Source organism: Trachypithecus francoisi, unplaced genomic scaffold (assembly GCF_009764315.1).
Source record: "Trachypithecus francoisi isolate TF-2019V2 unplaced genomic scaffold, Tfra_2.0 Lachesis_group4, whole genome shotgun sequence".
Taxonomy (NCBI): Eukaryota; Metazoa; Chordata; class Mammalia; order Primates; family Cercopithecidae; genus Trachypithecus; species Trachypithecus francoisi.
In genome coordinates, this window is record NW_022681469.1 from 109,829,646 (window position 1) to 109,854,245 (window position 24,600).

General features: G+C 52.1%; 1 protein-coding gene across 43 annotated transcripts in view; it reads right to left on the reverse strand.

Moving 5' to 3' along the window:
* SUN1 (Sad1 and UNC84 domain containing 1) overlaps positions 1 to 11,409 on the reverse strand; it is a 55,464-nt gene extending 44,055 nt beyond the window's left edge. For 14 of the 43 annotated variants that reach the window (XM_033194484.1, XM_033194482.1, XM_033194479.1 and 11 more), the window contains exon 1: positions 11,178 to 11,409. Coding sequence is in view for 15 of the 43 variants with exons in the window: in XM_033194485.1 (XP_033050376.1) it covers positions 3,788 to 3,831; positions 4,035 to 4,157; positions 4,256 to 4,384 (296 nt within the window). In the remaining 28 variants the exon portion in view is untranslated. Of the gene's footprint in view, positions 1 to 1,414; positions 1,555 to 3,787; positions 3,832 to 4,034; positions 4,158 to 4,255; positions 4,460 to 10,306; positions 10,625 to 11,177 lie in introns of those variants that run through there. The other 29 variants (XM_033194466.1, XM_033194465.1, XM_033194459.1 and 26 more) reach the window with 8 other exon arrangements.
* Positions 11,410 to 24,600: the final 13,191 nt, after the last annotated feature.

Genomic DNA, 24,600 nt, shown 5'->3' on the forward strand with positions numbered 1-24,600 from the left:
GCTCAGCACAGGTGTGCACAGAGGGGACTGTGCTGAGATCCACCACTGCACTCAAGCCTGGGTGACAGAGTAAGACTCCATCTCAAAAACAAAAACAAAAAACAAACCCTGAGAGTTCTGAAATAAAATCAACACACCATCTTAAGACATACTATCAGCTCTAAAGAAAACTGGGAAGGGCAAACTTGAATGCCTGCGGGCAGCACTTCCCTTCAGCCTAGGAACAGCAACTGTAAACACTGAGTTGATATTTTCTAGGAGACATAAACAACGGGATCTGCTGCAGAGACACCGTTTACAGACATTAGCACAATGCTGTAAGCTGCATTTCCTGTGCCCCAGCGTTGCTCACTGACGACATGGACTAACACTGAGAGGGAGCCCAGTGAGACGCAGCGTTCCCATCAGAAACATTGCAGGTAGGGAACCTGCCCACACGGATCCTGCAAGCCCTGGTTTAAAACGGCAGCCTACCTCCTGAAACAAGTCACACCTACGACTCAAACCTGCAAAACTCTGTCAGTCTGTCACTGATCCTCCGGGGGACACACAGGCCCCTCCTCCCAGAGTGCCATTTGCCACAAGCCCGACGTCCACAGGGACACCCGGAGCTGCAGCCCCCAGCCTCAGCGGACGCCTGCTCCACCCGGCTGGGCGGCGATGTTTCTTTCACCAGATCCTTCCCTCAGGGACCTTCCCGAGAGACACTGAGGGGGGCATGATGAGCACACAGGCACACACACTTGCTCAATCCTTGCCCTCGCTAATCCTTAAGCACCCCAGGCCAGGGTTGTCAAACGGCAGCTAGCCTGACATCAGGCAGTTCGTTTCTTTGTTCTTTCTTTCTTACATATGTATTTTAAGACACAGGGTCTCATTCTGTCACCCAGGCTATAGTGCCAGGGGTGAGATCACAGCTCATTGCAGCCTCCATCTCCTGGGCTCAAGTGGTCCTCTTGCCTCAGCTTCCCATAGTGCTGGGACCACAGGGGCGCGCCATGGCACCCGGTTAATCTTTTTATTTTTTTAGAGAGTTGTCCAGGCTGGTCTTGAACTCCTGGCCTCAAGCAATTTTCTTCAGCCTCCCAAAGTGCTGGGATTACAGGTGTGAGCTACCATGCCCGGCCCGGTTTGTTTCTTAAGTCCACTGTAAATAATTACTTAAAACTGGTGGATCATGAGGTCAGATCGAGACCATCCTAGCTAACACAGTGAATAACCCCATCTCTACTAAAAACACAAAAAATTAGCCAGGCGAGGTGGCGGGCACCTGTAGTCCCAGCTACTCGGGAGGCTGAGGCAGGAGAATGGCGTAAACCCAGGAGGCGGAGCTTGCAGTGAGGCGAGATCGCACCACTGTACTCCAGCCTGGGCAACAGAGCGAGACTCTATCTCAAAAAAAAATAATACTTACCGTAATAAATATTACTTTCAAAAAGAAATTTCATCTTCATTTGTGAGGCAGGACAGGCAGCCAGTCCTCTGGGGTCCAACTCAAGGTCTCCCACTGCCTTAGCGGTGGTGTGGACACATTCGCAGGGGCTAGAAACAGAACCTGCTCCTCGGAGCACCGCCGGAGCACCCAGCCAGCAGACGCACCAGCCAGCAGACGCACCAGCCAGCGGAGCACCCGGCCAGCGGACGCACCCGGCCCGCGGACGCACCTGGCCAGCACTTGCCTGCTCCAGGCTGCCTCCCAGCACACCCATCAGCAGCAAAGCTGTATATGACAGATAGTTCCTAGTCAAGATGCCATGTTTCTTCACTTGTTTTGGAAATGATGAAACAACAGGAAAAGATACGCAGGCCCATTTAGCCTGTACATCAAGAAAACAGCTTTGCATGTCAAAGAAAATGACTTCTTCCAGAAGACCGATTATCACGTGCGTACATCTCCTTATGGTAAGGGCACTGGATCTTTTCAATAAAAACCCCATTTCCTCTTACAAAAAGGTGGTCATCACAGTGTTTCAGCAAAAGCCCAAGGCCAAATCATTTAGTTTATACATATTACTGCAAAGGGTCTAGGAAAACAGAACTATTAAATAAAGTTTCTTTTTTTTTTTTTTTTGAGATGGAGTCTGGCTCTGTCGCCCAGGCTGGAGTGCAGTGGCCGGATCTGGGCTCACTGCAAGCTCCGCCTCCTGGGTTCACGCCATTCTCCTGCCTCAGCCTCCCGAGTAGCTGGGACTACAGGCGCCGCCACCACGCCTGGCTAGTCTTTTGTATTTTTTTTTTAATAGAGACGGGGTTTCACCGTGTTAGCCAGGATGGTCTTGATCTCCTGATCTTGTGATCCGCCCATCTCGGCCTCCCAAAGTGCTGGGATTACAGGCTTGAGCCACCGCGCCTGGCTAAATAAATAGTTTCATTGTATTTGCTTCAAACCTAGAGTGCACAAAATGTCCTTATAACCAGTACGATCAGGACCGCCAATGAAAAGTCTCCTGGAAGAACTCATCTCAGCCAGTGGCCCTCAAGCAATGATGTGCTGAAGCCACACTCAGCATCCTCCTCCTACACAGCCAGTGCTGGGTCTGGACCCAGAGGTTCACACAGCTTTCACGTTCATTTCCTTAATTATCAGGGACTTGAAACATCTTCTCATGTTTCTCAGCCAGGTGTATTTCTCATCCCGTGAGGAGATCTGTCCTTTTCTGTTTTACAGGACCACATACACGTAAGGATATGAATCCGCTACACATGCCAGGGATACTCCCGCCGTCCTTAACTTCAACCAGGTGACTTTGGCCACACCATGTCTGGTCTTTCCCTTCCCTGACTCACGTCCTGCTTCTTAGAAAGACTTTCCCTAAGCCAAGAACACAAGAATGGTCTGCAGTGGACTCTCCTACTCTTACTGTTTTGACTTTTACACTGCAAGCCATTAATAATTCATGTAACTCATCTGTAAATGCTGTTAGTACACAAGTATCGTTTTATTTCCTGTTGGGCGTTTCCGCCTGGATGGCCCACACGTCAGGCAGGTTCACAGGTCCAAATCATGCCCCGGGCCTGCTCCTCCCTCTCCTGGGCGCGTGCCCTATGCCCCCTCTCCATTCCCGCCCTGACATGCCACCTCTGGCTGGCTCCCTGCAAACGCCCTGACCGTCTCCCTGGCTCCAGTCTTGCCTTTCAAGCCGATCCTTGAGACAACCACCTGAATGATCCATCTACAGAGAAATCTGCCTACCTTGTTCGCAAGGACTCCCCCCGTGGCTGCCTGCACACATGGCCCTGGTGCAAATGCTGCTACTTCTCCCTCCTCACTTCCCATCCATGCCTTAGGATCCACCGTGGCTGCAGGGCGCCCTCTCCTCCCCACCCATTTATATGCCGCTCCTCCACTCTTTCCTTGCAATGAGTGTCCTCCTGTCAGAGGTGCCCTCCTATTTTCTGACCCCCTTCCGCATCTCCTTGGTCTAGTTATACCCCAAACTCTGCCTAGCTAACTTCTTCTCACACTTAATATTCAGCAGAGATACCACCAGCAGGAAGCCCCCATGGGCCTCATCCTACCCCAGTTCCTGCCAATTCCAGCGCTCACTGGTGATCAGCACTAACACAAATGGTAATGATTATTTCTTACTGAGTCCTTCTCTCCAAGTGGCCCCTGAACTCTGTGAGGGCAGGAACTGTGCCTCCTTCACCTTCAGCTCTAATCCCTGCTTGCAGAACAAGTGAACGCTGCAAGTGCCTGGAAGGGGGCGCTCGCCACACCACGCACCATGCTCACTTGGTCACTAAGCTGACAATCCTCCTGTCTCCACTACTCTCTACTCCTTACCTGATTACGCTCCGGAAAAATCCTGTACAGGAATTTGTACGTGGTCACAGGACCACGTGTGGGAATTCGTGCGTGGCCAGAGGGCTGTGTGCCTGCAGGAATTCACGGGTGGCCACAGGGCCATGTGTGGGAATTTGTGCGTGGCCATGGGGCCGTGTGCATGTAAGAATATGTGCGTGGCCACAGGCCGTGTGTGTGCCGGAATTCGTGCATGACCACAGGGCCATGTGTGGGAATTTGTGCGTGGCCACAGGGCCATGTGCGTGCGGGAATACATGCGTGGCCAGAGGGCCGTGTGCGTGTGGGAATGCATGCGTGGCCAGAGGGCCGTGTGTGTGTGCGAATTCATGTGCGGCCATGGGGCCGTGTGCTTGCGGGAATTCGTGCGTGGCCACAGGGCCGTGTTCGTGTGGGAATTCGTGCGTGGCCACAGGGCCGTGTGTAGGAATTCGTGGGCGACCACGGGGCTGCGTGGGAATTTGCAAGCGGCCACAGGGCTGTGTGTGCTGCGCTTGGGCCTCTCATTCTTCCTCCCGCCACGTTCAGGCCTTCACATTCTTCCTCGTCTAACCCAAACAGGTGTGTCAGCTGCTCCATTCCCACGGTAATTGGGAACAGCAGTCTCAGGGTCCTACACGTGCTGGAATACACATCCACACCACGTCCAGATCACCCTTCTAGCGCTCTGTCCTTCCCAGCACTAGGCACTAGGCTCGAGGTGAATACGTTTCAGTTTGTAGCAAGTAAAGACATAATAAAGTCATCTGTTTTTCATACTGCAGATACAGCTCACATCTTCCAATAATATTAAAAATCAAAATAGGCCAGGCGCAGTGGCTCAAGCCTGTAATTCCAGCACTTTGGGAGGCCGAGACGGGTGGATCACGAGGTCAGGAGATCGAGACTATCCTGGCTAACACAGTGAAACCCCGTCTCTACTAAAAAATACAAAAAACTAGCCGGGCGTGGTGGCGGGCGCCTGTAGTCCCAGCTACTCGGGAGGCTGAGGCAGGAGAATGGCATAAACCCGGGAGGCGGAGCTTGCAGTGAGCTGAAGTGAGCTGAGATCTGGCCACTGCACTCCAGCCCGGGTGGCAGAGCGAGACTCCATCTCAAAAAAAAAAAAAAAAAAAAAAAATCAAAATAAACAGAATGACTAAGAACAAAGCAACCAAAGGGCTGCTCTGTGTTCAAACTACACATGCCCCAGGGGCGTCTCCCCTCCATCGCTGGGACCCAGGGAACCCAGCACCCAGCTGTGATGGCATCCACACTGCTTGTCTGAGGCCTACAGTTTAATTCTGCACAAACGTCGTAAAGTGTCTGTCACAGACATTACCGCCTAAACTAAAACTCACAACCTACGGCCACTCGCTGTATGCCCCTAAGCAACTAAATGAAAACCAAAGTACCAACACAACAAGCATGCTTAATTACAGACACAATTTAAACTATAAATTACACAAGATGCTGAATAAAATAGAAACAATTACAATATACAAATATATAAACAGTGTATTGTAAGAAGCAACATCATGTTCTGTATTTTTCATCTAACACTTCCTAGTTTATTTCATCCCAGTGGAAGCAAACTGCTTCAAATAGGACGCAGCAGGCTGGTCTCCTCTGTCTATAAATCGAGTGGGTGAGCAGAGTCCAAAATAGCAACGAGCTCCACATTTAGGAAGCAAGGGGAAGAAGAAAACAAGGACAGGCTTTCAATCAACGGAACACTGCAACCCTCCAGCAGGCAACCCAAGCACAACCACCCCACCAAATACACAAAGGGAAAGGTGAGGCCGACGACACCGCGCCTACCGCCCCGACAGTCCTGTTTCCAATCTGCCTGACAAACCCACATGTGGGAACTCCCTTTCCCGCTGTGTTCAGGACCGCTTAACCTGAACCACCAGTGGGCTTTAGGACATGCAATCCAACTGCCTCCAGGAGATGCAATTCTGGGACTCTCACCTCACCCTGAAACGCTGTGGTAAGGGCAAGGGTTAAACGCTGAAGGATGGTTTCATCCCATCACAGCTTCTCCTACAAAAAACACTACCTGGCATTTACTGTAAGCAGATTTGAATTAGATTTTCAGAATCTAGAGACATCATAAAACAGACTGTTTAGGAGACCATTCGATCATCATAAATTCAGGACCAGGAAACAATGGTGATGAGCTGACAATACACCCCATTAAACATCAGCATTCTTTGAAAACAGGTCACCAGGTAGGGCGCCGTGGCTCATGCCTGTAATCCCAGCACTTGGGGAGGCTGAGGTGGGCAGATCACGAGGTCAAGACATCGAGACCAGCCTGATCAACATGGTAAAACCTCGTCTCTACTAAAAATAGAAACATTAGCTGGGAGTGGTGGCGTGCACCTGTAGTTCCAGCTACTCCAGCTACTAAGGAGCCCTTTGAGAAAGGGCTATTTTTTAAGGGCATATTTCATTGAGAACAAAAAGAAAGGGAGAAAAGAAAATAGTAATACATTCTGGGGAGCTAGATAGATTAATAAAAACTGTCTTAGGCCAGAAAAAGTTGAGTCATAAGCATGCAGTGGAGAACACGATCATGGAACCCCCAAAAGCCTCCAAAAATAGTGGCACTAGGTTACAATTGGAAGTGAGGGTATAAGATGGAACCAAAATACAGGAGAAACTGAATACTCACAATCTGTTCAAGAAGCAATTAGGCAAAGCCATGTGATCATCTCAATTGGTGCAGAAAAAGCACCTCACAAACTCCAACACCTTTCCATAATAAAAACACTCAACAAGCCGGGAATGGAAGGGAACTTGCTCCTCACACAATGAAGGGCATCTGTGAAAAACTCAGTGAATGATGGCCGGGTGCGGTGGCTCAAGCCTGTAATCCCAGCACTTTGGTGAGGCCGAGACGGGCAGATCACGAGGTGAGGAGATCGAGACCATCCTGGCTAACACGGTGAAACCCCGTCTCTACTAAAAAATACAAAAAGCTAGCCGGGCGAGGTGGCAGGTGCCTGTAGTCCCAGCGACTCGGGAGGCTGAGACAGGAGTATGGCGTAAACCCAGGAGGCGGAGCTTGCAGTGAGCTGAGATCCGGCCACTGCACTCCAGCCTGGGCACGAGACTCCCTCTCAAAAAAAAAGAAAAAGAAAAACTCAGTGAATGTCGTATTCAAATTTTCCCCCTGAGATGAGCAACAAGACAAGGGTGGCCACTTTCACCACTGCTCAACACCATACTGGAAGTTCTCCCCAGAGCAATTCGTTAAGAAAAGCAGGGGCTGGCCGGGCGCAGTGGCTCAAGCCTGTAATCCCTGCACTTTGGGAGGCCGAGACGGGTGGATCACGAGGTCAGGAGATCGAGACCATCCTGGCTAATACGGTGAAACCCCGTCTCTGCCAAAAAATATAAAAAACTAGCCGGGCGAGGTGGCGGGCACCTGTAGTCCCAGCTACTCGGGAGGCTGAGGCAGGAGAATGGTGTCAACCCGGGAGGCGGAGCTTGCGGTGAGCTGAGATCCCGCCACTGCACTCCAGCCTGGGCGACAGAGCAAGACTCCGTCTCAAAAAAAAAAGGAAAAAAAAAAAAAAAGAAAAGCAGGGGCAGGGGCGGCATACTAATTGGAAAGGAAGATGTAAAACTACCTTTATTCTCAGATGACATGATCTCATATCTAGAAAATCCTAAAGAATCAACCAAAAAACTGCTGTCAGAACTAATAAGCAAACTCAGCAAAGTTTCAGGATACAAGATCAATACAAAAGTCAGTTGCATTTCTACACACTAGCAATAAACAATCTGAAACTGGCCGGGCGCGGTGGCTCAAGCCTGTAATCCCAGCACTTTGGGAGGCCAAGACGGGTGGATCACGAGGTCAGGAGATCGAGACCATCCTGGCCAACACGGTGAAACCCCATCTCTACTAAAAATACAAAAATTAGCTGGGCGTGGTAGCATGCACCTGTAATTCCAGCTACTCGGGAGGCTGAGGCGGGAGACACGTTTGAACCCAGAAGGTGGAGGCTGCAGTGAGCAGAGATCATACCACTGCACTCCAGCCTGGGCAACAGGGCAAGACTCCATCTCAAAAGAAAAAAAAAGTGTGGCATTGGCATAAAAACATACAGACCTGCAGAACAGGGTCCAAAAATAAACCCACACATCTATAGTCAATTGATTTGGACAAGGGCACCAAGACCACTCAATAGGGAAAAAGCAGTCTTGCCAACAAATGATGCTTGAACAATTGAATATCCACATGCAAGAGAACGAAGTTAGACCCTACCACACATCATACACAAGAATGAACTCAAAATGGATCAAAAACCTAAATACAAGAGCTAAAATGATCAACTCTTAAAAGAAAACACAGGACAAATCCTCCTGACCTTGGAGTTTTCAGAGTTCTTAGGTATTACATCAAAAGTACGTGCAGTAAAAGAAAAAACAGAAAAATTAAGAGTTCATCAATTTGTGCATCAAAGGACACTAACAAGAGAGTGAAGAAACAATCCAAAGACTGGGAGAAAGTATTTACTAATCATATATCTGATAAGGGTCTAGTATACAGAATAAAGAATTCTGACAACTCAAAAAAAAAAAATAGAGAGAAAAAAAAAAAGGTAACCCAATTTAAAAAAGGAGAAAGAGGCCGGGCAGGGTGGCTCATGCCTGTGATCCCAGCATTTTGGGAGGCCGACACGGGTGGATCACCTAAGGTTGGGAGTTTGAGACCAACCTGACCAACATGGGGAAACTCCATCTCTACTAAAAATACAAAATTAGCCGGGTGTGATGGCAGGCACCTGTAATCCCAGCTACTCAGGAGGCTGAGGCAGGAGAATCGCTTGAACCCGGGAAGCAGAGGTTGCGGTGAGCTGAGTTTGTGCCACTGCACTCCAGCCTGGGGAAAAAAAAAAAAGGCCGGGCGCCGTGGCTCATGCCTGTAATCCCAGCACTTTGGAAGGCCAAGGGTGGCGGATCACAAGGTCAGGAGATCGAGACCATCCTGGCTAACACGGTGAAACCCCCTCTCTACTAAAAATACAAAAAAATTAGCCAGGTGTGGTGGCGGGCGCCTGTAGTCCCAGCTACTCGGGAGGCTGAGGCGGGAGAATGGTGTGAACCTGTGAGGTGGAGCTTGCAGTGAGCCGAGATCACGCCACTGCACTCCAGCCTGGGTGACAAAGTGAGACTCCACCTCAAAAAAAAAAAAAAAAAAAAAAAGGGGGGTTGGGTGGGTAGACGGGGAAGGACCTGAATGAGAATTTCTCCAAAAATATACAATGGCCAACATGGACATGAAACAATTCTCAACTTCACTGGTCATCAGGGACATGCAAATCACAGCCAAATGAGACGCCACTTCAGACCCACTAGCATGGTCATCCTTTTTGGAAACTAAGTGTTGGGAGAATGTGCAGAAAGTGAACTCTCACATGTTGCTGATGGAAATGTAAAATGGTGCGGCCACTGTGAAAAATCATTTGGCAGTTCCTCAAAAAGCTAAACACAGACTTGCCATATGACCTGGCAACTCCATTCCTTGGTATATAACCAAAGAATTGAAAACAGGTGCTCAAATAAAAACTCATACACAAATGTTCATAATAGCTGCATTACTCACAAGAGCCAACAGGTGGAAACAGCCCAGGCGACCATCAGCAGACTAATGCATAAACATAATGTGGTACATCTATACAATGGACAATTATTCAGTCATAAAAAGGAATGCAATACTGATACAGTCTACAACATGCATGAACTCTGAAGATATTATCTTCAGTGAAAGAGGCCAGACACAAGAGGCTGCATATTGTATAATTCCATTTACATGAAATCTCCAGAACAAGCCAATTCATAGAGACAGAAAGCAGATTAGCCATTACCAGGGCCTGGGAAGACGGAAGAATGGGCAGTGGCTGCTTAACAGGTATAGGGTTTCCATCTGGGATGATGAAAACGTTATGTAACTAGGTGGTAATGTTGTTTTATGTTACGTGTATTTTAGCACAATCGAAAAAAAAGCAGGTGAATGAGAAGATACTGCATTTATGAACAACATATCACAAATTTTAAAGGAGAAAAAAAAACAGCTCTGGGAAATTTAAAATACGATGGCCAAACTAAAATGCTAAATAGACACATTGGAAGAAAAAGAGGAAATCTAGAAAGTAGAATAGAAAATGGAAGACAGATCAGAAAATTATAAAGCCAGCCCAAGCCTTCCAGCCCAAACAGCAGTATTTCCAAAACACTCAGGAAAAAAAAAAAAAAGGGAAACAAAGAAGAGGAAACAGATAAATAATTTGAGAAAACTAAAGGGTTCAAAACACTATTGTGTCCAACAACAGATGAGAACAAACCAAAACCCACGATGTTTCTACAGTGGAGATGTAGGAAGTAAAAATGGATTGCACACAAAAGCCTTCATACAAAGAAAGCATTAGCAATTAGAGCTGCAAGCACTCCATGAGCAATACTATTACTAAAGCTTAGAAGACACGATTCTGAGCAGCTTCCCACCTGGAATCAGAGCCAGGCGCAGCCACCGCAAGCTGCAAAACGAGAGCAGAGACCTGGGACCTCACCGCCCCTCTGCCCCGGGGAGTCCTGGGCGGCCGGGAGAAATCCTCCCCGTGACGGTGACAGTGGCAAGGTGTTCCCCGCCGCTGCTTATTTTGCGCCAGACACCGTTCCCGGCACTTTGCAGGCGCAACAGGGCGCGGAGACCCCGCGCGCGCGCGCCTCCAGGCAGGTGGGGGCGAGAGGAACGCTAGAGCCTAAGAGTCCGACCTGGGGAGCACAGAGAGAACCCCCCAACCCTACAAAAAATGCGAGTATCCGCCGGGCGCGGTGGCTCACGCCTGTGATCCTAGCGCTTCGGGCGGCGGAGGCGGGAGGATCGCCCGCGCTCAGGAGGTCGAGACCCCACCTCTTAAATAAAACCGTCTTCCCACCACCCCACCCACGGCCCGGCCGCTACTTCCAGTGGCTGGGACCCTGCAGCGGGGTCCAGGCGGGCAGCCCGGGCCGAGGCCTGAGAACGCGGGGAGGTCGCTCCTCCACGCCCAGCCCGCGCCGCCCGCCGCGGCCTCCCGCGCCTCTCCCAGCTCCGCCCCCGACCCCGCGCCCTGGCCCGGCCGGCGACACCCCGGGGAGGAGCAGGACCCCGCGCCACGACCCCCAGGGTCCCTGGGCGTCTTCACCTGCGGGGGCTGGGGTACCTGCGAGGCGCGGGACAGGCGGGGGCGGCAGCCGTAGGCCCAGGAGGCCCTAGCACAGCCCGCGCTGAGGGCGCCCAGACCGCGACCCCGCGTCCTCCCGGCCCCCGCCCCGCTTCCCCGCAGCCCAGCGCCCACCCCAGGGTCCCCTCGGCCCTGCCCGCTGAGCTCACCTGCCTCGCGCCGCCGCCTCAGGCCTCGTCTGCGCCGCCCAGGCCCGAGAAGACGCTCTGCCCGCGCCAGCCAATCGCGGGCCGCGCCCCGGGCCGAGGGCGGGAGCAACGCAGGCCTCCACCAATCCCGAGCGCGCCACCTGAAGCGTTCTGGCCAATGACGAGGCGGCTACGGGCCGCGGGCGGAGGAGCGAGGGGGACGCCAGGCGGGGGCAGGGGAGAAGGAGCGGGAGGGAGGGGGAGGGGCCTGGAGGAGTCACGGGGTGAGACGGGCGGGGCGGGGCCGCGTCCCGGTAGGGGGGCTGCACCTGGAGGAGGGGGCATGCATGCGGGGGAGAGGCCTGCTTCTGAGGGAGGGGTCTGCACCTGGAGGAGGGCTCCGCATTTGGGGGAGGGGTCTGCACCTGGTCGGGGGTTTGCATCTGGGGGAGGGGCCCGCACCTGGGGGAGAGGCTCGCACTGGGGGAGGGGTCCGCACCTGGGGGAGGGGTCTGCATCGGCGGAGGGGTCCGCGTCTCAGATATGGGGTCTACGTTGGGGAGGGGTCTGCATCTTCGGAAAGGTGTGTGCATCTAGGGGAGAGGTTTGGATCTGGGGGAGGGGTCTTGGGGAGGGGCCCCTGCGGCTCTGGGAGGCAGCCCGCGCTTCCCACGGGGCTCACCTCCGCCAGTGCCTCCTTGGCCTTCCGAACGTCTCCCGGTGCTGGCCGCCGCCCCCACCCCAATTCGCCGCCGCTCCGGGCGTGCGCAGGCGCTCCCAGGCCGGGCTCCTCCCTTGGCCCCTCCTCCCCAGGCGCCCTTCTGGGGAATGTGTGGGGTCTGCAGGCGCGGTCACCTGCAGGGCCCTGGCTGATGGAAATGCAGCTCTTCCGTCGTGGAATTCGCAAGTTGTCTTCTCCGTGCTGGGGACTGCACCGCGTCTTGCAAATACTGATTTGTTCTGTGCATTTTTAAAACGAAGTATAATTTACATACAATCATGTTCACCTTTTTTGCTCTTGTTTTTTTTTTTGAGACAGGGTCTCACTCCCGTTGCCCAGGCTGGACTGCAGTGGCGCAGTCATAGCTCGCTGTGACCTCAACCTCCCCGGCCCGGGTGATCCTCCCACCTCAGACTCCCGAGTGGCTGGAACTACAGGCGCGCGTGGCTTTTTTTTTTTTTTTTTTTTTTTGAGACGGAGTCTCTCACCGTTGCTTGGGCTGGAGTGCAGTGGCGTGATCTCTGCTCATTGCAACCTCCGCCTCCCGGGTTCAAGCGATTCTCCTGCCTCAGTCTCCCCAGTAGTTGGGATTACAGGAACCCGCCACCATGCCCCGCTAATTTTTTGTGTTTTTAGTAGAGACGGGGTTTCACCATGTTGGCCAGGCTGGTCTTGAACTCCTGACCTCATGATCCACCCGCCTTGGCCTCCCAAAGTGCTGGGATTACATGTGTGAGCCACCGCGCCTGGCCTAGACGGGGTTTCACCACATTGGCCAGGCTGGTCTCGAACTCCTGTTTTTTCCCTTTTGTTTTGCTTTTTGTTGTTGTTGTTTAGAGACAGGGTCTTGCTCTGTCATCCAGGCTGGAGTGGTATGATCATAGCTCACTGCAGCCTCGACATCCATGTTCAAGCTATCCTCCCACACACCACCTGAGTAGCTGAGACTTCAGGCACACACCACCGTGTCTGGCTAATTTTTAAATATTTTTGTAGAGACGAGGTCTCACTATGTTGCCCAGGCCGGTCTTGAACTCTTGGTCTGAAGCGATTCTGTGCGTCAGCGTCCCCCAGTACCCGCTACCCACACCTGACTACTGATGACCCTTACATTGCTGCTAAAACCCTGCATTAGATCTCCTTTGTAAACGGGCACATCTGTTTGGAGGAAAGATTTTGGCAGATGGCTGTGCCAGAACCCACTGCCTGGGTCTGTCACTAGAAAAGATGGACATTCTAATACTAAGATCGTGTCCCCAAAAAGGCTGGCTTCCACCCTGCCCACCCTGGGGCCAGTATGGCTCCCCCCACCCCGTAAGGCCCCGGTCCATGGAGTGGGTTAAGGGAGGAACAAAAACAAGCAGGTAGGAGAGTCTGGGGGCTTCCGTGTCTCCTGAAACACAGCTTGGGTCTGTTTTCTTCGGCCTGGCCAACCGTCCTCAATTTCAGAAGAGGACGTTGGGCAGCAGGCTGGACTTCAGTCCCCAAGGCTCTTCCTATCTTCCCAGCGCTGCAGAGCAGGATGGAGCAGGTCGCGCAGCCATTGACATTTCAAAGCAAGGGAAATGGAGGCAGGGGCCGGGCCGGCAGCCTGGCTGGAGTGAGACCGGACGCAGTGACCCTGTAGGCAGGCTCACGGTCTTCAAGGCCACCATCTCTGCTGCAGAACTGAGGGCAGCAATGGCCCGTTTTGCGAAGCTCCCGGGGGAGCGCAGTGCTTCTTTCTCGGTGAGCTCACACCTCAAATTTGGCAGCAGCTGTGCCTTTCAGCGGTAAACAGAAACCGGCTCCTGGGAGACAAGTCAGAAACCCGAGCCCAGAGGCTTCATGCCATCTGGATGAGGGTGGCTGCACAAGGGCCAGGGAGAGAGTCGGATGAAGGAAAATTACCCAGCCGACCTCCCGGAGGCTCAAGAAATCTCTCTCTCTCTCTCTCTCTCTCTCTCTCTCTCTCTCTCTCTCTCTCTCTCTCTCTCTCTCTCTCTCTCTCTCTCTCTCTCTCTTTTTTTTGAGACAGAATTTCTGGTCGCCCAGGCTGGAGTGCAATGGCGTGATCTCAGCTCACTGCAACCTCCTCCTCCCGTAAATCCCTTTCTCTTAAGGAAACAATTTGGCTTCTCTGCCGGCTGCTTCCCCACCCTGCTTGCTTCTGGTTCCTCCTTTGGGCAGGAAGTATCCGCAGAGGAAATGGTTTTTGGTGGGTGGTTGTCCCCTGCGGTGAGTGAGGGAGGCCTCTGGTGTGGTTTCAGGGCGTGAGTCTGTGGGGAGTGGTGAAAGGAACTTGCCAGAGAGCTGCAACAGATTTCAGCCAGATTTCCCAATACACAGAATCCAAAATCCATGCACAGACGCTCCCAGTATTGACAGAGGATTTGAACTCAGTACAGACTGCAGACACGCATGCTGGGCCCTGAAGAGCGTTTCATTTACTTATGTATGTATGTATGTACTTGCTTACTTATTTTTGAGACAGATCCTTGCTCTGTCACCCAGGCTGGAATGCAGTGGCACAATCACGGCTCATGGAAGCCTCAAACTCCTGGCCTCAAGTGATTCTCTTGCCTCAGCCTCTCGAGTAGCTGGGACTACAGGCACCCACCACAATGCCCAGCTAATTTTATTTTTTTAACTTTTTGTAGAGAGAGGGTCTTGCCATGTTACCCAGTCTGGTCTCAAACTCCTGAGCTCAAGCGATCCTCCCACCTTGGCCTCCCAAAGTGCTGGGATGACAGGTGTGAGCCACCTCACCTGGACTTCTCCTTTTTTTTTGAGACAGAGTCTCGCTCTGTCACCAGGCTGGAGTGCAGTGGTGTGATCTCGGCTCACTGCAACCTCTGCCTCCCAGGTTCAATTAATTCCCCTGCCTCAGCCTCCCAAGTAGCTGGGATTGCAGGTGCACACCACCATGCCTGGCTAATTTTTTGTATTTTAGTAGAGACAGGTTTCACCATGTTGGCCAGGATGGTCGCGATCTCCTGACCACGTGATCTGCCTGCCTCGGCCTCCCAAGTGCTGGGATTACAGGCATGAGCCACTGCACCTAGCCACCTCCTTTTATAAGGATATGTATTGGATCCAGGTCCCACTGTAAGCCAGAATGGTTTCATCTCTAGATCTTTACCTTCATTATATCTGCAAAGACCCTTATTCCAAATAACATTTCATTCTGAGGCTGCAGGTGAACAAATCTGGGGGCCACTATGCATCCTGCTACTGTTTAACAGACCTGCCGAGAGATGACCTGCCCCCAGGGATTAGCTAAGTAAAAGAGCAGGTACCCTAAAACAAAACAATAAAACAAAGTGCCTCCCAAACGTCCTTGTTTATCTTGAAAGAGCTGTCTGTCCTCCCTCCCTCTACTGCCTCCTCCTGTCCCCCACTGTCCTCACACCGTCCTCCCCAGCCCTGCACTCTCCCATCCCCTGCCGTCCTCCCCACACCGTCCTCCCCAGCCCTGCACTCTCCCGTCCCCCGCCGTCCTCCCCACACTGTCCTCCCCAGCCCTGCACTTTCTCGTGCCCGCTGTCCTCCCCACACCGTCCTCCCCAGCCCTGCACTCTCCCGTCCCCCACTGTCCTCCCTACATCGTCCTCCCCAGCCCTGCACTCTCCTGTTCCACACTGTTCTCCCCAGCGCTGCACTCTCCCGTCCCCCAGCGTCCTCCCCACACCATCCCCTCACATCGTCCTCCCCAGCCCTGCACCCTCCCGTCCCCCATCGTCCTCCCCACACTGTCCTCCCCCCAACGTCATCCCCCCAGCGTCCTCCCCCCACCGTCCTCCTCAGCTTGGCACCCTCTCTTCTCCACCCATCCTGAGGCTCCTTCTGACCTTTACGGTTTCTTCCTTATGCTCCTGACCTCTATACATTGAAGTGTTCAGGGCTCGCCCTAGTGTGTCTTGTTGCTGTCTACACACTCGTCACATCCAATAACCCCCATAAGCTGCTGATGCCTAAATTCACATCTCTAGACGGCAACGCCCCTCAACTCCAGATGCAGACGTCTGACTGCCCATGCTCCATCTCTTCTTGGGGATCTCATGGCATCTCCAATTTTTTTTTTTTTTTTTTTTGAGGTGGGGTTTTGCTCTGTTGCCCAGGCTGGAGTTCAATGGTGGGATCTCAGCTCACCACAACTTCTGCCTCCCAGCTTCAAGCGATTCTCCTGCCTCAGCCTCCTGAGTAGCTGGGATTTCAGGCGTGCGCCACACACCCAGCTACTTTTGTATTTTTCATAGAGACAGGGTTTCTCCATGTTGGTCAGGCTGGTCTCGAATTCCTGACGTCAGGTGATTCACCTGCCTCAGCCTCCCAAAGTGCTGGGGTTACAGTGGGGTTAGATTTCCTTTTTCTTTTCTTTCTTTTTTTTTTTTTTTGAGACAGGGTTTGGCTCTGTCACCCAGGCTGGAGTGCAGTGGCATGATCTCGGCTCACTGCAACTTCCACCTCCCAGGTTCAAACGATTCTCCTACCTCAGCCTCCCAAGTAGCTGGGATTACAGGCATGTGCCGCCATGCCCCGCTAATTTTTTGTATCTTTAGTAAAGACGTGGTTTCACCATCTTAGGCAGGCTGGTCTCAAACTGCTGACCTCATGATCCGCCCCCCTCATCCTCCCAAAGTGCTGGAATTACAGGCGTGAGCCACTGTGCCCTGCCTGCCTCCCAGGTTTGAGTGATCCTCCCATCTCAGCCTCCTGAGTAGCTGGGATTACAGGCACGTGCCAACACACCCAGCTAGTGTTTGCATTTTTTGTAGAGGCGGGATTTCGCCATGTTGCCCAGGCTGGTCTCCAACTCCTGGCCTCAAGTGACCCTGGTGCCTCAGCCTCCCAAAGTACAGGGATGACAGGTATGAACCACCACCCCTGGCCGTCTCCAGTTTAACATCTCCAAGTTGGAATTTCTGATCTCTCCTGAATCCTGCTCCTTCTCTGGTCTTCCTCATGGCAGTCAAAGACACCCATTCCTTCCTGTTCCTCCTGTCAAAGACGCTGGAGCCCTCCCTGACCCCTCTCTCCACCCCATGCCCATCAGCGTCACTTTGGCTCTGTCTTTGTTTGTTTTGACAGAGTCTCGCTTTTGTCGCCCAGGCTGGAGTGCAATCTCGGCTCACTGCAACCTCTGTCTCCTGGGTTCAAGCAATTCTCCGGCCCCAGCTTCCCGAGTAGCTGGGATTACAGGTGCGCACCACCACACCCAGCTAATTTTTTTTTTTTTTTTTTGAGACGGAGTCTTGCTCTGTCGCCCGGGCTGGAGTGCAGTGGCCGGATCTCAGCTCACTGCAAGCTCCGCCTCCCGGGTTGACGCCATTCTCCTGCCTCAGCCTCCCGAGTAGCTGGGACTACAGGCGCCCGCCACCTTGCCCGGCTAGTTTTTTGTATTTTTTAGTAGAGACAGGGTTTCACGGTGTTAGCCAGGATGGTCTCGATCTCCTGACCTCGTGATCCACCCGTGTCGGTCTCCCAAAGTGCTGGGATTACAGGCTTGAGCCACCGCGCCCGGCCTTTTTTTTTTTTTTTTTTTTGTGAGACAGTCTCCCTCTGTTACCCAGGCTGCAGTGCAGTGGTGCGATTCAGCTCACTGCAAGCTCCGCCTCCCGGGTTCACGCCATTCTCCTGCCTCAGCCTCCCGAGTAGCTGGGACTACAGGCGCTGCCACCACACTGGCTAATTTTTTGTATCTTTTTAGTAGAGACGGGGTTTCACCGTGTTAGCCAGGATGGTCTCGATCTCCTGACCTCGTGTTCTGCCTGCCTCGGCCTCCCAAAGTGCTGGGATTACAGGCTTGAGCCACTGCGCCCGGCCAACTGTGGTTTTTCAATTGAGATGAAATTCCCGGGGCCTGGCTCAGTGGCTCATGCCTGTAATCCCAGCACTTTGGGTGGCCAAGGTGGGAGAATCACTTGAAGTCAGGAGCTGGAGACCAGCCTGGCCAACATGGTGAAACCCCGTCTCTACCAAAAACACAAAAATTAGCCAGGCGTGGTGGCACGCAGCTGTATTCCCAGCTACGCAGGAGGCTGAGGCAAGAGAATCACTTGAACCCGGGAGGCAGAGGTTGCAGTGAGCTGAGATCCTGCCATTGGACTCCAGCCTAGGCAACAAAAAAAGAAAAATGAAATTAGCAGGGTGGTGGTACCTGCCTGTAATACTACCTACTTGGAAGACTGAGGCAGGAGAATTGCTTGAACCTGGGAGCCAGAGGTTGCAGTGAGCCAAGATCGCACCACTACACTCCAGCCTGGGCAATAGTGAGAGACTCCTCTGTCTCAAAAAAAAAAAAAAGGAAAATTAGCGGGGTGTGGTGGTGGTACCTGTAGTCCCAGAGCTACTTGGGAGGCTGAGGCAGGAGAATGGCATGAACCAGGGAGGTGGAGGTTGCAGTGAGCTGAGATCACGCCACTGCACTCTGGCCTGGGTGACAGAGCAAGACTCCATCTCAAAAAAAGCAAAGCAAAACAAAGCAAAACAAAGCAAACAAACAAAAATAAATGAGTTGCCAATATTTAAAAATTAAAGGACTTAAAAAATATATTTTTAAAATCTGGACTTTCAGCTTCTCTTGAAAAATCATCGTATCTGGCAGTGCTAGGCCTGCCCTGCCATGGCCACACCTGGGGGACCCAGGAGAGAGGCGGATGTGGTTTGCATGTTTATCCCCTACAGATCTCAGGTTGAAACGTGATCCCCAGTGCTGCAGGTGGGGCCTGCTGGGAGGTGTTGGATCACGGGGGCGGATCCCTCACGAATTGCCCAGCATCATTCCCTTGGTGATAAGTGAGTTCATGAACGATCTGGGACCTGCTCACCGCCTCTCTTGCTCCTGTTGTCATCACGTGATGCACCAGCCCCTTCACCTCTGCCATGAGTGGAAGCAGCCTGAGGCCTTACTAGAAGCAGATGCTGCTGCCCTGCTTCCTGTACGGCCTGCAGAACCGTGGACCACATAAACTGTATTAGCCCGTTTTCACACTGCTATAAAGATACTATCCAAGACTGGGTCATTTATAGAGAAAAGAGGTTTAATCGACTCACACAGTTCCACATGGCTGGGGAGGCCTCAGGAAGCTTATAGTCACGAGGGAGTGGGAAGCAGGCACGTCTTAAATGGCGGCAGGTGAGAGAGAGAAGTGCGTGAAGGAGGAGCTTGACAAACACTTATGAAACCATCAGATCTTTTTGTTTTGTTTTGTTTTTGTTTGTTTTTGAGATGGAGTTTCGCTCTTGTTGCCCAGGCTAGAATGAAATGGCACAATCTCGGCTCACTGCAACCTCCGCCTCCCAGGTTCAAGCGATTCTCCTGCCTCAGCCTCCTGTGTAGCTGGAATTACAGGTGCCCGCCACCATGCCCAACTAATTTTTGTATTTTTAGCAGAGATGGGGTTTCCTCATGCTGGCCAGGCTGGTCTCGAACTCCTGACCTCAGGTGACCACCCTCCTCAGCCTGCCAGAGTGCTGGGATTACAGACTTGAGCCACCATGCCTGGCTTGAAACCGTCAGATCTTGGCCGGTTGTGGTGGTTCATGCCTGTAATCCCAGCACTCTGGGAGGCTGAGGCGGGTGGACCACCCGAGGTCAGGAGTTTCAGACCAGCCTGGCCAACATGATGAAACCCCGTCTCTGCTAAAAATACAAAAATTAGCCAGATGTGGTGGGCACCTATAATCCCAGCTAATCAGGAGGCTGAGGCAGGAGAATCGCTTGAACCCAGGAGGCAGAGGTTGCAGTGAGCAGAGATTGTGCCACTGCACACCAGCCTGGGCAACAGAGCCAGACTCTGTCTTAAAAAAAAAAAAAAAAAAATCAAACAAAAAAACCCATCAGATCTCATGAGAACTCAGTCACTATCAGGAGAACAGCACGGAGGAAACCGCCTCCACGATGTAATTACCTCCCACCAGGTCCCGCCCTCAACACATGAGGATTACAATTGAGATGAGATTTGGGTGGGGACACGGAGCCAAACCATACTGCAAACCTCTTTTCTTTATACGTCACCCAGCCTCAGGTCTTCCTTTACAGCAACGAGAGAGCTGAGTAACACAGACAGCCTTCCTCCAGGGTACACGTGTGGCTCCCACTCAGTGCGTCTCTCCGAGACGGAGGCTCACTCCTGTCCAGGATCCAGTGTGGACACCCCCATGCCCGAGACCTTCCAGGAAGGCCTCTGCAGCAGGTCAGCTGGGCTGCCCGAGCCATCTGGATGGCAGCCGCCTCTGAGGTCTTCCTATGGGCAAAATCCTCCCACTTTGTTGTAAAATCCTCCTGTTTGAGGCTGTATGTACCCGTTCAGAGGGAAAATGGCGGATTTGAAAATAGTGACTCCAGGGGCCAGAAGAGAGAGGGTGGCAAACTACACCTGTGTCTTGATGAGAGAAGCATCTCTGGGAGGGGAGCCTGGAAGGCCCCCTGACCCGCCTGGGAATGTGCTGCTGGGAACCTGCCCAGGATAAGGCTGGAGGGAGGAGAGCGAATGACAGAGCCCGGGACCCGGGAAAGGGGTCCAGGAGAGCTGGGTCCCAGGGCAACACTGCTGGGCATTTGGAGCAGAGCTTTGCTATAGAGAGAAGCAGCTGTCATCCTGGCAACTGGTTTTACATTTTATTCTTTTTCCATTTGACAAGCAATACATATGTGTTGCTGAAAACAACAACAACGACAACCGTCAGTGTCAAGGGAAAAAAACTAAAACGAAATAGAATTTTTTTTTTCTCTTTTTGAGACAGATTGTATTAGTCTGATGTCACACTGCTAATAAAGACATACCCAAGACTGGGTAATTTATAATGAAAAGAAGTTTAATGGACTCAGAGTTCCACATGGCTGGGGAGGCCTCACAATCATGACAGAAGGTGAAGGAGGAGCAAAGGGACGTCTTCCATGGCGGCAGCAAGGGAGTATGTGCAGGGAACTACCCTTTATAAAATCATCAGATCTTGGCCGGGCATGGGGGCTCACGCCTGTAATCCCAGCACTTTGGGAGGCCGAGGTGGGCGGATCACTAGGTCAGTAGATTGAGACCATCCTGGTCAACATGGTGAAAACCCGTCTCTACTAAAAATACAAAAAACTAGCCGGGCGAGGTGGCGGCCGCCTGTAGTCCCAGCTACTCCGGAGGCTGAGGCAGGAGAATGGCATAAACCCGGGAGGCGGAGCTTGCAGTGAGCTGAGATCCGGCCCCTGCACTCCAGCCTGGGCAACAGAGCAAGACTCCATCTCAAAAAAAAAAAAAAAAAATTAGCTGGGCATGGTAGCAGACGCCTGTAGTCCCAGCTACTCGGGAGGCTGAGGCAGGAGAATGGCATGAACCTGGGAGGCAGAGCTTGCAGTGAGCCGAGATCAGACCACTGCACTCCAGCCTGGGCGACCGAGCAAGACTCTGTCTCAAAAAAAAAAAAAAAAAAAATCAGATCTTGTGAGACCACGAGAACATCACAGGAATATCCCACTCCCATGATTCAATTCCCTCCCACTGGGTCCCTCCCACAACACATGGGGATTATGGGAGCTACAATTCAAGATGAGATTTGGGTGGGGACACAGGCAAACCCTATCACAGAGTCTCACTCTGTCACCCAGGCTGGAGTGCAGTGGCATGATCTTGGCTCACAGCAACCTTTGCCTCTAGGGTTCAAGCAAATCTTGTGCCTCAGCCTCCGGAGGAGCTGGGATGACAGGCATGCACCACCACACCTGGCTCCTTTTTAAATGTATTTTTGGTAGAGCTGGGGTTTTTCCATGGTGACCAGGCTGGTCTCAAACTCCTGGCCTCAAGTGATCTGCCCAAAATGCTGGGATTACAGGCGTGAATCACTGCGTCTGGCCTAATAACACTTTTTAATTTTGGAACGGAGTCTTGCTCTGTCGCCCAGTCTGGAGTGCAGTGGTGCAATCTCAGCTCACTGCAAGCTCTGCCTCCCAGGTTCACACCATTCTCCTGCCTCAGCCTCCCGAGTAGCTGGGACTACAGGCGCCCGCCACCTCGCCCAGCTAATTTATTTTTGTATTTTTAGTAGAGACGGGGTTTCACCGTGTTAACCAGGATGGTCTGGATCTCCTGACCTCGTGATCCGCCCCCCTTGGCCTCCCAAAGTGCTGGATTACAGGCGTGAGCCACCACGTCTGGCCAACATCCTTCTTTTTCTCAGACAAAAATGGAGTCACAACAGACGGACTTTTGGGACCCGGCTTTTTCATTTGTCTAAGTAAATTGGCCTTGCTGCCTTTCGCTGTGGCAGGAGACAGCTCTCCCCAGAATGAACACGCTGAGCCCCGCCCAGCTCACCATTAATCGTGCTTTGAGAAACATCCCTGAGCTCACCTTTGCCCTCTCGTCTTGGGGTTTCCTTAGAATAAATCGCTGGAAGTGGAACTGCTGGGTCAAGGGTTGGGACGTTTTTATGACTTGGGTTCTCCAGAAAGGTCCTGAGTGGAGGTAATGCCTTCTGGAAAACAAACCCGGGCAGAGCTGTGCGGCTGCCAGGAGCCCCACTGACTCTGAGTGTCCCGACTCTGTTTTTCCCTTCCCTTCCCTTCCCTTCCCTTCCCTTCCCTTCCCTTCCCTTCCCTTCCCTTCCCTTCCCTCACCTTCCCTCCCCTCCCCTCCCCTCCCCTCTTCTCTTTTCTCTCCTCTCCTCTCCCCTCCCCTCCCCCCTCCTCTTCTTTCTTCTCTTCTTTATTTTCTTCTCTTCTTTCTTTTCTTTTCTTTCTTTTTTTTTTTGATGGAGTTTCACTCTTGTCGCCCAAGCTGGAGTGCAATGGTGCGATCTCGGCTCACTGCAACCTCTGCCTCCTGGGTTCAAGCAATTCTCCTGCCTCGGCCTCCCGAGTAGCTGGGATTACAGGCACCCGCCACCATGCCTGGCTAATTTTTTTGTATTTTTAGTAGAAATGGGGTTTCACATCCAGGTTGGTCTCGAACTCCTGACCTCAGGTGATCCACTCACCTCGGCCTCCCAAAGTGCTGGGATTACAGGTGTAAGCCACTACATCCGGCCCTTTCTTTTGTTTTTAACAGTTTCTTTTTTATTTTGTTATATTTTGCTACTTTTATTTATTTTTATTTGAGATGGAGTCTTGCTCTGTCGCCCAGGCTGGAGTGCAGTGGCATGATCTCAACTCACTGCAACCTCCGCCTCCCGGGTTCCAGTGATTCTCCTGCCTCAGCCCCATGAGTAGTTGGAATTCCTGGCACACACTGCCACACCCAGCTAATTTTTTGTACTTTTAGTAGAGATGGAGTTTCACCATGTTAACCAGTCTGGTCTCGAACTCCTGACCTCAAGTGATCTGTGTGCCTTGGCCTCCCAAAGTGCTGAAATTACAGGTGTGAGCCACTGCACCCAGCCTAGCCAGCCTTATTTATTTCACATTTTGCTTATTTGGGAGGAAATTACAGGACAAGTTTGAATTTTTTTTTTTTTTTTTTTTTGAGATGGAGTCTCACTCTGCCACCCAGGCTGGAGTGCAGTGGCCGGATCTCAGCTCACTGCAAGCTCCGCCTCCCGGGTTCCTGCCATTCTCCTGCCTCAGCCTCCCGAGCAGCTGGGACTGCAGGCGCCCGCCACCTCGCCCGGCTAGTTTTTTTGTATTTTTAGTAGAGACGGGGTTTCACCGTGCTAGCCAGGATGGTCTTGATCTTCTGACCTCGTGATCCGCCCGTCTCGGCCTCCCAAAGTGCTAGGATTACAGGCTTGAGCCACCGCGCCCGGCCAAGTTTGAATATTAAAGTCTGAATATAAAGCCTGGTGTTTGTTGGGACACTGTCTTTTTTTTTTTTGGAGACAGGGTCTCGCTATCACACAGGCTGGATTGCAGGGATGTGATCACAGTCCATTGCAGCCTCAAACTCCTGGGCTCAGGCGATCCTCCTGCCTCGGCCTCCCAAAGTGCTGGGATTACGGGCATGAGCCACTGCGCCCGGCCGCCCATTTGTTTTCTGTCTGAAAATGAACAGAGTCGCCATTGCCGTGGTTTACTGGGGGCTTCCTATTGCGGGCCAGCAGTTTTCAGGGCTCTTTGCATAGCAATCTTACTGAACTGTCAGGACAGCTCTGTGACACACGAGGACACTGAGGCCCGGAGAGATGATTTGTCTACGCTCCCTCTGCTCCTAAGCAGGAGATAGCTCTCCAAAATCCAGATCCAGCCAGGTGTGCAGGCTCACGCCTCTAATCCCAGCGCTTTGGGAGGCCGAGGTGGGAGGATTGCTTGAGCCCAGGAGTTCGAGACCAGCCTGGGCGACATGGTGAGAACCCATCTCTACTAAAAAGTGAAAAAATTAGCCGGGCGTCATGGCATGCACCTGTCATCTCAGCTATTTGGGAGGCTGAGATCAAAGGGTCACTCGAACCCACGAGTTTAAGGCTGCAGTGAACCGTGACCGCACCGAACCGTGACCGCACCACTGCCCTCCAGCCTGGGTGACAGAGGGAAACCGTGTCACAAACAAGCAATCCAGATCCGAGGATTCCACAGCCCAACGCTTCAGCCACAACGCAAACTGTCATATTCATAACAACAGTGCTTATGTTTTGGCTCCTGATAGGAAACAAAAAGAGTTTTAGAAAACACACACAAGTATTTAAAAAGTTGAAAACAAACACAGATCACTTGAATTCTATCACCCAGGGGTGACTTCTGTCAACATTTCTGTTTGTTGTGTCACTTTCCCATGAACATATATATGTATTTTCATAAAAGTGGATGCTGTAGGTACCTCC